The sequence below is a fragment of the Colletotrichum navitas genome, assembly GCF_030913465.1.
Source record: "Colletotrichum navitas strain CBS 125086 chromosome Unknown LY79scaffold_63, whole genome shotgun sequence".
Lineage (NCBI taxonomy): Eukaryota > Fungi > Ascomycota > Sordariomycetes > Glomerellales > Glomerellaceae > Colletotrichum > Colletotrichum navitas.
In genome coordinates, this window is record NW_026850609.1 from 187053 (window position 1) to 199298 (window position 12246).

A 12246-nucleotide genomic window follows, 5' to 3' on the forward strand; every position below is an offset into this window, starting at 1 on the left:
TTTTATTATATATCTAGTGTAACTATAGAGGAAAGTTGCAGCGTAGGCCTAAGAACTTCTTAGGCAAAGGCAGTAGCTTCTAGGTCTACGCTTAAAAGCTAGCCTCCTGCGTAGGCATAGCAGGTGCCTACGCAAATTCAGTAGGTGTTTGCGTAGGCCTAGCGCCTACAGGTGCAGGTTTAGCGTGCTCTTGTGCAGTTGCTACGCTTTTCTCTGCTAGTGTTATAGCGCTTTGTTTAATAGCTATTATGTTAGCTTAGAGGCTTAGGATAGTGTTGTATATTTTAAGCAAGGCCTTGTGCACAAAAGCCACCTCCTCCTGCGCCAGCGTAGGCGCATTACTTAGCTTACTTATTTAGTTAGTTAGAGAGTCTAGATATATAAGGGGTTAGTACCACCTTTTAACAAGTGTATAGCAACTTAATATAATTAATCTAGACTAAGGAGGGAAGGTTATTTACAGTAGTATGCACATTATATATATAAGGTTAAATAGGGGTGCTAACTAAGCGCTAACCAAGTGCGTCTGCCTTGCTGGCTTGTGCGTTGTGGTGGGCAAAGCCCTGCTACACTCACCGTGGCTCTAGCCTATAACAATAGAAGACAGTTGACCTATCTATTTACCTATCTATCTACTTGTCTATTTACTAGCCTACCTACTGTTATAATTAACTTTACTAACCTACTAACCTAGTACATTATTTATAATACCTAACTAGCTACTGCTAAGTAAAGTTAATCTAAGTATCTAACTAATTATACTTAAGTAAAATATAAGTAATAAACCTATATTTATTTTAGAGTAATAATATATCTTAATTAAACTAATTAGAAAATTAAAAGATTATATAGTAAGTAAAAAAGAATAGAGATAATAATATATCTATAATACTACTAAGTCTACTATTATTTACTTAACTCTTTATAATAACACTAATCTTAATATATTAATAATATTTTCTAATATTATAAATAGTCTTTATTATTTTTTGTCTAATAAGAGTATTTATTATTATAAAAATCTTTATACTACCTTGCTTACTAAAGACCTACACTAATAAAAGTGTAGTAAATAGATATATAAGTTAAAGTAGTGCAGTAATATTACTATTATTAACTAGATAGATTTCACTGCCTAAAAGTACTAATCTAAATAATAAATACATTAGCTAAATAACCTTAAATTAAAAACTATAACTATAGCATAAATTTACTGTAGTTATCTAATATATACACTATTGATACACGTCTAATTAACCAGGAATAATCGCTGTATCTATGTATTTTAACAACACTAGGCCTGTCTTTTCCTGAGTAGTTATAGCACTTACGCTATTCTGGTAGGCTCTTTAGCCCTTTGGCTAGAAAACTCTGATCTAGTAGGCCCTTCTTGGGCTGGCCTGCCTCTTTGGGCAGGCCCACAGTACTTACGCTCTCTGGCTGGCTAGAAAATCTCTATGTAGGTCCCCACTATGAGTGATAGACCCACATGCACAGTGGGGCAGCACGCTGGCCAGGCGTACGCAACGGCGGTTGTTTTGGGTGGATTGAACCCACGACCAGAGGGAGCCCTCAGCCAAGACAATTATAATAACATTGCTTGGTTAATAATCACTAGACGAAAAGGTCTAGTCTTGCTTTCTCTAATGTTAGAGAAACAAGACGTATACGTGCTTCAGTACTAATCTTCTTACAATTACTACTAGTCTATTACCGAAGTTAGTAGTAATGTAACAAGAGGCTACTATTAAGGTTAAAAAGTTAAATAATAAGCTTGTCATAGAACAGCGCTAGTCACCTGCAAGGTCTTGACTACGCCGAGCAATACACAACTATTAGGGTTAGCAAAGTGTCTTAAAGAGCAAGGACTATTTAGCTAGCAATAGCCTTAGAAATTATAGGAGAATAGTTATCTTTAGCTATAAACTAATATTTAACTAGAACACTTATATGTCACGAAGTGACCAAGGCTACAGGTCAGGGTGGCTGAGCTAGACGTAGCCAGAGTATTAAAAAAATACAATACAAATACGATACAAATACAATACATGTATTTGTATTTTTTTTCTAGTACGATACAATACATGTATTTGTATTGTATTTTTTCCTATACACGATACAATACAAATACAAATACATGTATTGTATTTTGTATATTATACAAAATACAAAGAAAAAATATAAGATTAATTTTTTTTATATATATTTATATAGTAGTCTAATAATATATAAGTAAAAGTATATTAGTAGGTTTATATATATATTTATATATTAAAAAAAATATCTTATTAATACTAATACTATTACTTCTTTATATATATATAAAAGTAGTTATATTACTATTTACTCTTAGTTACTTAGTTACTAATACTAAGACGCTTTAGATTATTACTATAAAGAGTATTTAGAATAATATTAGTAATATAATATTACTTTACTTCTTTAATATTATAGTTTAAAACCTTATCTATATTACTTTTTTATTAGTTATAGTAGTTATAACTAATACTATACTTTATAGTATCCTTAATAGTATTCTATTATATAATATACTAGTATAAGTAATAGTTTAACTTTAATTAAATATAATATACTATATTAATATTATTACTATTATATATATAGAAAGTAATTATATTATTATTTACTATTAGTTATATAGTTATTACTTTTAAGACTTTTAACTTTAATATTATAAAGTAATTAGGATAATATAAGTAGTATAATATTTTTTACTTCTTTAATATAATAAGTAAAACCTTTATTTTAATCTATATTACTTTTTTTTAGTTATAGTAATTATAACTAATACTATATTCTATAGTATTACTAATAATATTTTATTATATAATATATTAGTATAAGTTATAGACTAAGTTTAGTAATAATAATAACTATTACATTAGTTACTTTAAAGTCTTAATAAGTACTATATTCTTTACTATTTATTAATTACTATATTAAAGTATAATTAAATATATAAAATAATAGTTAATTATTATAATATCTTTATCTTATATTATAATATTATATTATATAGTATAAGAATAAAATATTTAAAAGTATTTATATTTTACTATTTTTATATATTCTTCTAAAAAGAAAGACTATAACTAGAGAAAAAACTAATTTTAGGTTAGTAATAAGTATAATTTACTAGTAATATAGTAGTATTAATAATTATAATAAAACCTTAAGAATTAAAAAGTAAAAAGCTATAAATCTAAAGATCTTAAGTATTATAGTATTTATAATTTAATCTACTTTACTAAGTATAATTAAATAGTGTAATTAGATATAAAAATTATATATTATACTTATAAGCTATAGCTTATAAGTTATACTTTATAAAGTATAGAACCTAAAGTATATTATAAATTATATATAGTTATATTATATATAATATACTACTATAAATAAGTTATAGTAAAGTTCTTTATAAAATTAAAGTTATAATTTTATAAAGTTATATAGCTTGTAACTATAATATATATTTATTAGTTATATAAAGTATATTATAATATATAAATATATAATATAATATACTAATTAAAGAAAGAAGTACTTAGAAAAGAAGTCTTATAGTTATATATAGTATATAACACTTAAGAGAATTAATATATATTTTAAGTATTAACTATATAAATATTAATCAAGTTTATAATATTAATATATATAAATATATTATATAAATAACTTATAAATTATTATTATCTTTATATAACTATAGACTATATAATTATTTACTATACTTATAATAAATAAACTTATTTATAACTATAAACTATAGCTTATATAAGTATACTTTTATACTTTTATGCTTATTATTTTTAGTTATAGACTATAGTAATACTTTAAAGTTATACTCTATAGTTATAGTCTATAGTTATAGATTATAGTTATATTTTATAGTTATTATTTATTAAACTTTATAAGTATACTTTATAGTTATACTTTATAGATATAGTTTATATAAATAGTTTATAGGTATAGTATATAGTTATATCTTCTAGAAATAGCTTATACTAATAGTTATAGTATATATTTATATTCTATAGTTATAATATATAATTAATATACTTATTTATAAGGTATTTACTTATAGTAAGACAAGTATATATACTATTTAGAGTAGTAAAAAATAGTCTATTTTTACTTTTCTCTTAATTATTTATATAATTTTTACTTCTACTTATATTTTACTTAGTATATAAGACTATATACTATATTAGTTATAATAAACTATATTAATACTACTATTATTAGTTATTTTATAGTTAGTTATAATTTAGTTATTTATTATATTATAAGTTATTTTAAAGTTACTTATTATATAGTTAGTTATATTATTAATAGTTATATTATAGTTAGTTATTATATAAATAGTTATACTTTAGTTAGTTACTATAAAGTAAGTTATAATATTATTACTTATTATATAGATAGTTATTTATAATAACTTTAGTATAGTTAAATATATTAATAAATTATACTTATTATACTATATATTAATTAACTTAGTATTAACTTATATTTATTATATATATAGTACTTAATAGTTATTACTAAATCTTAGTTTTAAAGTATATAATATTTTAAGTAAAATATATAAATAATACTATACTATAAGTAAAAATTAAGTAATATTATATATAATTAATTTACTAATTTTAATTATTTTTATTTTTTATGTTGTATAGTTGTATATTATACAAAATACAATACAGATACAATACAATACAAATACAAATACATGTATTGTCTTTCCTATACGATACAATACAAATACATGTATTGTATTTGTATTGTATTGTATTGTATTTGTATTGTATTTTTGTATTGTATTGTATTTTGTATTTTTTTTAAACTCTCTGGACGTAGCTAAAATACGATAGAGACAACTAGGGCTAGACAAAGACCACCTGGACTCCTGGAGTCACGTGATAAAAAAAGAGTTTACAAAGGATTCAAAGGCCAAGCTACAGAGAAAGGCCTTACGATAGTTTTCCTTTCCTCTTTATCTCAAAATCTTTGCTCTAGACAACATAGTTACAAGTTATTTAACCTTGGTTATTACTACTATAATATATACTAGTAAGTTAGTCTATAAGAGAAAAGGAAAAATTAGTAGTACTATTACTAAAAAGAAATTTTCTTAGTAAAGGTTTCTTTATTTATTATTCATAACTACTTATCTAGTACTATTATATAGAAAAATAAAGCGCTTTCTTATAGTTACTACTATATTTACTATATATATATTATCTATAGTATTTAGAAGATACTTTAGTATAGCAATAGCTTAAAATTTCATCTTATTAAACCTTACTAGCTATAGACTATAGCCTATAGTCTATAGCTGTAGCCTCTGTAGGTAAAGTAAGTTTACTGATTTATAATAAACAAAGATGTCTTAACTAACTAAGTAGTAGCTAAGAAAGTATAGTAAAACTATTAGTAAATATTACCTTAGGAGAAAATCTAGGCTTAGATAAAGTAAGTACTAGTCTATTATAAAGCTATTATTACTCTTTAAAGTAGTAATTAGTATAAGAAGGGCTAATAAACTAGTAAATACTAATTAGAGATTTAATATAGTAAATAATAGCTATTAAAAGTCTTAAATCTAGCTTTACTTAGGTTTTCTTAAAGAGGTAAAATATTGTCAAAGTACAACATAAAAGTGGAGACATCCCCTTCTTGTTTGTACTTTGGTGACTGCTATATACCTTGGCACTTCAACATATATATCTTGGCATTTCAACAAATATTGGCCGCAATCACTTTTGGTGGGCACCTCTACAATTACCCTTGGCACTTGACATGAGGTGGTCTTGGCATTGTGGATCATTACTTTTGACAGGCTCCTCCGTACGGAGTATATGGTGCACCAATGCCACCCACCGGCGACCTTTATTGGAGAGAAGCGTCACCAGATCAGTGGGCTTGTCCGAAAAGAAAGCAGCAATACGTGTACTACGTAAAAGTAGCACACCAAAGGTGGGCGAGAGAGCGTCAATAGGGGAGAGGCACAGCACAGCACAGCCAGCCAGCAAGTAGGCGTTTAGCTGCCGCCCGTCGGTTCCCGCCCCCTGTTTCTATTGCAGAGAGAGAGGGGAGAGTCCAAGAGCCAACCAGTGGAAGATCAAGGAAGCTGGCTTGAGTCGCCCCGTCATGACAGTTTCTTTTTCTTTCTTCCTTTACTTTGCCCGTCTGTCTCCTTCGACACCATCCCCTTATTGTGCTTCCAAGTGGGGGGGAAGAGATTTCCCCTCTGCACCCCTTGTTTGGCCGTCCCATCTTTTTCTCGCCGAAACACCCAATAACTTAGTGGGAATTTCTGAGCGGGCGGAGGGAGAACGTGCCCGCGGTAGGATCTAAAATAAATAATTCCTGGACTGTGTGGCCTGAGTTGTTGAAAGGAGGAGGGGGGGAAAAACAACAAACCAACGGCGCTGCGGCCGGCGATCCAACCAGACGTCGGGGCTTTGGATGGCAAGACAAGCTACTGGGTTAGTATGTGTGGTCTACGTTGTATAAGTCATCCCCCCGGTGTCCGCGCACCGTCCACCCTTTGTCGACAGTATAACCACCCCCCCCCCCCCCCCCTCTCCGGTGGTTCGTGGGCTGGCGAAGGGAGCGCTTGGCTGTCTCCCTCCATGTCGATGTCGACTTCGGTCTGGCTAGTCAAGCTCTTGTCGTTGATCAGTTTTCCTTCTCTCGACTCATACAAAGCGACGCACACAGCGAGGTACGTTTACAACCGACCGCTTGGAGAAGAAATCACGGCCAGCGCCAACTCGGACTCTGTCGGGACCGGGCATTATTGCATTGTAGGAGGGCAGCATGTTCGCCCACGTCCAAGGGAGCGGGAGAGAGGCACACAGGCCATTGCACCCCCACAGGTTCGAAATGTGCATGGCAATAGTTTGTAGCATACACCACGGATACTACTACGACTACGTATGAACTGGGGCGCGCCCATCAGCCAGATACACGACATGCTCGTGCCCGGACTGAACCGGCCGCGGATGTGGGATCCATCTAACCTGCACCTATACCAATTTTAATCACGTCAGGCCCCCGTCGGCTCGTAATCATGGCAGTGAGGCTTAGCGGAGTCCGAGTGGGTTCCCGTCAAGTCATATCCTTGATGTTCTACCTCTCAAATGTCTTGCTTGCCAATTGCTCCTTTCCCTACCCCCCTCCAGGCTTGCTTGGTCCTACCTGTCTGTCCGCTCGCCGAACCCCCCTTGCCATCGAATCGAATCGCCCCTAAGAAGACACAAGAGAAAAGCAGCTGCTCTGTTTGTGTCCTTTTCTTGTGCACTCCCCCCCTTCTCTTCCCCCCAGAGCAGATTGGCGTCACACCACACCTTCTCCTGTCTGTCAAGTCAGTTCCAGGGCCCTCTTTGCCAAAAGTGTCCGTGTTGGTGCGCTTGTGCAAGCTTCCACTGGTACCTGCTCGATGACATCTGGGCCAATGCTCTTGTGCAACTATTACATGTACTAAGCGGATCGACTACTTGGTATTTTTTCACTTCCATCCTAATCATACCTTCTCCTTTTTACATCACCACCCACCAACCCACACTCGTTTTTTACAACAAACCTTCAGTCTCGAACTGAACCTGGCGGGATAGAGAGCGTGAGAGAGCGTGAAAGAAAGAAAGAGAGAGAGTGAGAGAGAGAGAACAGAAGGGAGACCGAGACCCGCGGGCACCCTCGTTTCTGTTTTACGTGCGGTCAGCTTCTTACACGGTGGAAGCGTCCGCCCTAGAAACGCTATTCACTCGTTCATTCCAACCGTCGGTTGGGTAACACCGCATCTATGATGAGGGGACACGGAGGCCAGCAGGGCCAAGATCACCCCGAGGGGGAAATGGTGGAAATCGATGTTCTTCAAGGCCATCACCACCCTCACCAACATCAGTATCAGCCACCCTACCAGAACGGTCAGCAGCAGGGCCACTACCCGGAGCAATACCAAGAGTACTCCCAAAACCCCTACGACACCGATCCCAATTACGCGGGCCCGGAGGCGTACGGACGTCCGCTGACGAGCAACGCCCCTTCGCCTTATCAGCAGCAGGACCAGTTCCCATTGCCGCCTCAGCAGCAGCAACAACAACAACAATACCCGCAAATCATGGCCCCCGGGGATGAGTACGGTCCTCCTGGGTGGGCGAACCGTCACTCCGGCATAGCTGGTGCGCCTTCAATTGGACCCTCGATCTCAGGGATGGACACTCCCGTCGACTCAAGGTCGGCTACGCCGACGATGAAGAGCGGCATACATACGCCGTTCGACAACGATCACCTGCCTCCTCCAAGGCACCCGTGGTCGACTGATTCCGCGCCCAACAGCCCCATGGTAAGAAGCAAACTGAGCGGGATACACCTCCCCTTACGCAGTTGTCCGTTTCTGGCCCGCTGACAAGATGAACAGAACCAGAGCCACCAGAGCTTGCAGAACCTGCTGCCGGGACAGGCTTCGCCGGTCCTCGCCAAGGAATGGGTCGAGGGAAGCGACTCGATCGCGAGACTGCACAAGCGCGACGATGCGGACATCTGGAAGGGTTGGAAGCGCCACGTCTTTCGCTTGACGCCCTTCCTCATTGTTCTCGCCACGGGCATGTACCTCGTCTATCTCGGCCTCCGCATCTACTGCGTCATCTCGGCGCAGCAGCTGGCCAAGGAGGTCTACGCGCAGGCCTGGGTCTTCGTCGCCGTTGAGGTCGCCGTCGCCATCCCCTCCATCATGCACAACATCTGGACCATGTGGTCCATGAAGAAGCGTCTTCGCCCCAAGTTGAGACTCATGGGCGACGAGGTCCCGACCGTCGACGTGCTGCTCACCTGCTGCGGCGAGGAGGACGACCTGGTCCTCGACACGGCCCGCGCCGCCTGCGACATCGACTACCCCCGCGACCGGTTCCGCGTCATCATCTGCGACGACGGCAAGTCGTCCGGCCTCGAGGCCGGCATCGCCGCCCTTGCCATGACCTACCCCAACGTCCACTACCTCGCCCGTCCCAAGTTTCCCGGTGTCCCTCACCACTTCAAGGCCGGTAACCTCAACTACGCCCTCGACTTTGTCCACACGATGCCTGGCGGTGCCGGCCAGTTCATGGCTGCTCTCGATGCCGATATGGTACGTTGAAAAAAGAAAACGCGCTCTCTCCTCGAATGTGCCAAGCGCCCTCGAACATACTTTTAGCCCCCAATGATGATCAATCAACCTTTTTAAGTTCAGCTCAAAACTAACCTTCAACCTGCAGATTCCCGAGCGCGACTGGCTCCGTGCCATCCTGCCTCACATGCTCATCGACCCCAAGGTGGCTCTTGCGTGCCCCCCGCAGCTGTTCTACAACACGCCGCCGTCCGACCCCCTCGCCCAGTCCCTCGACTTCTTCGTTCATGTCATCGAGCCCATCAAGGACGCCCTCGGCGTCGCCTGGTGCACCGGTTCCGGCTACTGCGTGCGTCGCGAGGCCCTGGACGAGATCGGCAACTTCCCCCTTGGCTCCCTGGCGGAGGATGTCGCGACCTCGACCCTGATGCTCGGAAAGGGCTGGAGGACGGCCTACATCCACGAGCCCCTCCAGTTCGGCACCGTCCCCGAGGACTACGGCGGCCATCTCAAGCAGCGCACTCGCTGGGCCATCGGCACCGTCGACACCTCGTTCAAGCTCAACTTCTGTCTGTACGGCGACAAGGTCAAGCAGATGACGGTGGCCCAGCGCTTCTCTGGCTTCCTGTACGCGACCCTGAGTCTGTACACGATCCTCCTGACGCTGTCCATGTTCGCCATCCCCATCATCCTGGTCATGGGCAAGCCCCTGGTCGCCTACGCCAACTACGAGCAGCTCCGCTGGCTGATCCGTGCGTGCTTCGCCGCCACCGTCACCAACCGCATGTGCGAGTTCGCCATGTTCATCCCCGCCGGCTACCACACCGGCCAGCGCGGCGCCCGCTACCAGCTCTGGATGTCCCCTTACATCGCGCTGTGCATCATCCGGTCCTTCATCTTGCCGACCTGGCTCGGCGGCCAGACGCAGGCCTTCAAGCCCACTGGCTCCCTCGGCTCTGCCCTCAACGAGCGCGACCCCAAGGCGCGCAAGGGCATGTTCCGCCGCCTCTGGGCCATCCTGATCAACTACATGGCCATCTTCCACCTGGCTTTCGTCTACGTCACCCTCGTCGGCGTCGTCCTCACCACCTACCGCTGCTTCTACGTCAACGACGACCTCCGCGACACCCTCATGTGCCTCATCACCCACGCCTTCTGGCCGCCCCTGACCTTCATCTTCATGTGCAGCTCGCTGTGGACGCCCGTCGCCTACGCCATCGACCCGCCCAACATGCCTGAGCGCGAGCAGCTCCTCGACCGCGATCCCAAGACCTTCGTCGCCCACCCGTCCGAGCAGAGCAAGAAGATCGCCTTTGGCGGCCAGGCCGCCTGGTTCGAGACAGAGCTGACCGTCACGACGACTTACACCATCCTCGTCTTCGTCCTCAGCTTCATCTACTAAATTCAATTTTTGTTTTCCTTGCGCCCCTGCTCCCGAGGCCGAAACAACATGAGGGCCACATGCGAGCGCGCACCATCTTCTTTTCTTGCATCAACCGGGCGCAGGCAGGCGGGCGCCTACGGGGGACCGCGCTTGAGATATACAGTACACGAACAATACGCGCGCATACAGAAGTACAAATTCAAAGATGACTGTTACGATAATGTAATGCTTGTTAAGCTACTGCACATAGATCAGTATAGAGTTACGCACACTACGGCGGGTGGGGGAATGGAGGCGCAGACGCCCATTATCATCATTATCACCATCTCCCTGCTAAGAGCACGGAAAAAGGATCGCAAACATCATTTACTTGTTCCGGGTTTTTTTTCATTCTTACTCTCTATATCGAATACATAAAAAACATTCATAAAAAAAAAAACCCCCTCAACCCGCTCACCTTGAATGCTTGAATCTAGTTCGCTCTAATAGTGTCTTGGCGTAATCCGCCACCAGTTTCAGGGGCACACTTCGCCGCCAAGGTCCCTTCCCCCTTGACTTGCCTGCCCGGGATTTTCCAACAAGCGCCGTTATCCGCATTCTTCCCCGTGCGACCGTGTCAAAAAGCCATGGGCGCGTGTGTGTTTGTGTGTGGGTGTGGTGGTACCTCAAGCCGGGTCATCTCGTCCATGGCGTTACGGGAGGCTGGGGTTTTCAAAGACAAGGATCGCGCCACTGGCCGAATCAACAACCATTTCGTCATAGGCGCGGGTTCGTCGTCGTTGCCGGGGGGCCCGTGCCGTCAAGTGTCTTGTTGGAAAAAAATGCAATCATCCCTCTTAGTCCCATCCGATATAGCTTGTTTTTGGGGCGAGCCCCGGGTATGGCGCGGACGCGGACGTCTATGGGGAAGGACAGTATGGTCCCTCGATGCCCAGTGGTGCCGCACGCCATTTGTCTTCCCAACAACTCTCGAATGTCTTTCGTCGTCTCTCCTACGCGGCTTGTCACGCGCGGCAGAACCCCCCCCCCCCCCCCCCACGCCGCCGGATGGCTCTGTGTTGCCACTGATCAATGGCTTGCTGATACGATGCCGCTGCGGCCTGATAAGAAAACATGGCCTTGGCAAGGGCGCGTCGTGCTGCTGATACTACATTGTGGTGGTTACACCGTAACGCCTCTCCCCTCTTTGCAGCATCAACGGCCGCGGCCTCACTCCGAGCGGTGCATGAACGGGCATTCCAGATCCGGGCATCATGCCCTACTCTTCCCTAGCCTTGGTCGCCTAGCTTACCATTCTACCCATCTGTATAGGGTATATGGCCTCGGCCATGGGTGTAACCCCCTCCCCGGCTTGCAGGCCCCGTCCGCGGCTCCGTTAGCAAAAAAGAAAAAAGCAAGAAATGTTTAGGAGAGCAGGCCAGTTAGCAGGCTTCCTCGTCATCTTGCTGCTTCTGCAGAATTTACCCCCATTGTGCTCCTGCGGAAATCATGCGTGCCAAACATGTCAAACGCCCGTCACCGCTGCCCGATTGACCCTTCCGCCAGCCTCCTTCTCAAAGCCTTGGCCGGGTCTTTGACCTGAGCCCTTCGGGGGTCCTGTTAGCATAACGCCAAGGTGGAGAGTGCCAAGTATCTCGAGATGAACCACGGCCCAGGAGATTTGAGTCCTGCTAGCCACTTGGTGGGGAAAAGTCGCGCTCATAAACAACCCGTCTGCCAAGCCAAATGG

The 12246-nt window shown here is 41.5% G+C and overlaps 2 protein-coding genes across 2 annotated transcripts; both read left to right on the plus strand.

Annotated features, from left to right (window-relative positions):
• Positions 1-6587: 6587 nt before the first annotated feature.
• Positions 6588-7104, plus strand: LY79DRAFT_563669 (uncharacterized protein). Its single transcript, XM_060558583.1, has one exon. It carries the CDS (start codon positions 6660-6662, stop codon positions 6933-6935), a length of 276 nt encoding a protein of 91 aa, XP_060410820.1. The 5' UTR covers positions 6588-6659; the 3' UTR covers positions 6936-7104.
• Positions 7105-7882: 778 nt separating this feature from the next.
• LY79DRAFT_592739 (family 2 glycosyl transferase) lies at positions 7883-10535 on the plus strand (the record flags this gene model as incomplete). Its single annotated transcript, XM_060561464.1, has 3 exons — positions 7883-8374; positions 8450-9154; positions 9282-10535. 3 exons carry the CDS (start codon positions 7883-7885, stop codon positions 10533-10535), a joined length of 2451 nt encoding a protein of 816 aa, XP_060410821.1.
• Between the last annotated feature and the right edge of the window lie 1711 nt (positions 10536-12246).

What these genes read in the sequence shown, in the direction of transcription:
- LY79DRAFT_563669 (XM_060558583.1), top strand. Translation starts at nt 6,660, where the DNA reads ATGTCGATGTCGACTTCGGTCTGGCTAGTCAAGCTCTTGTCGTTGATC.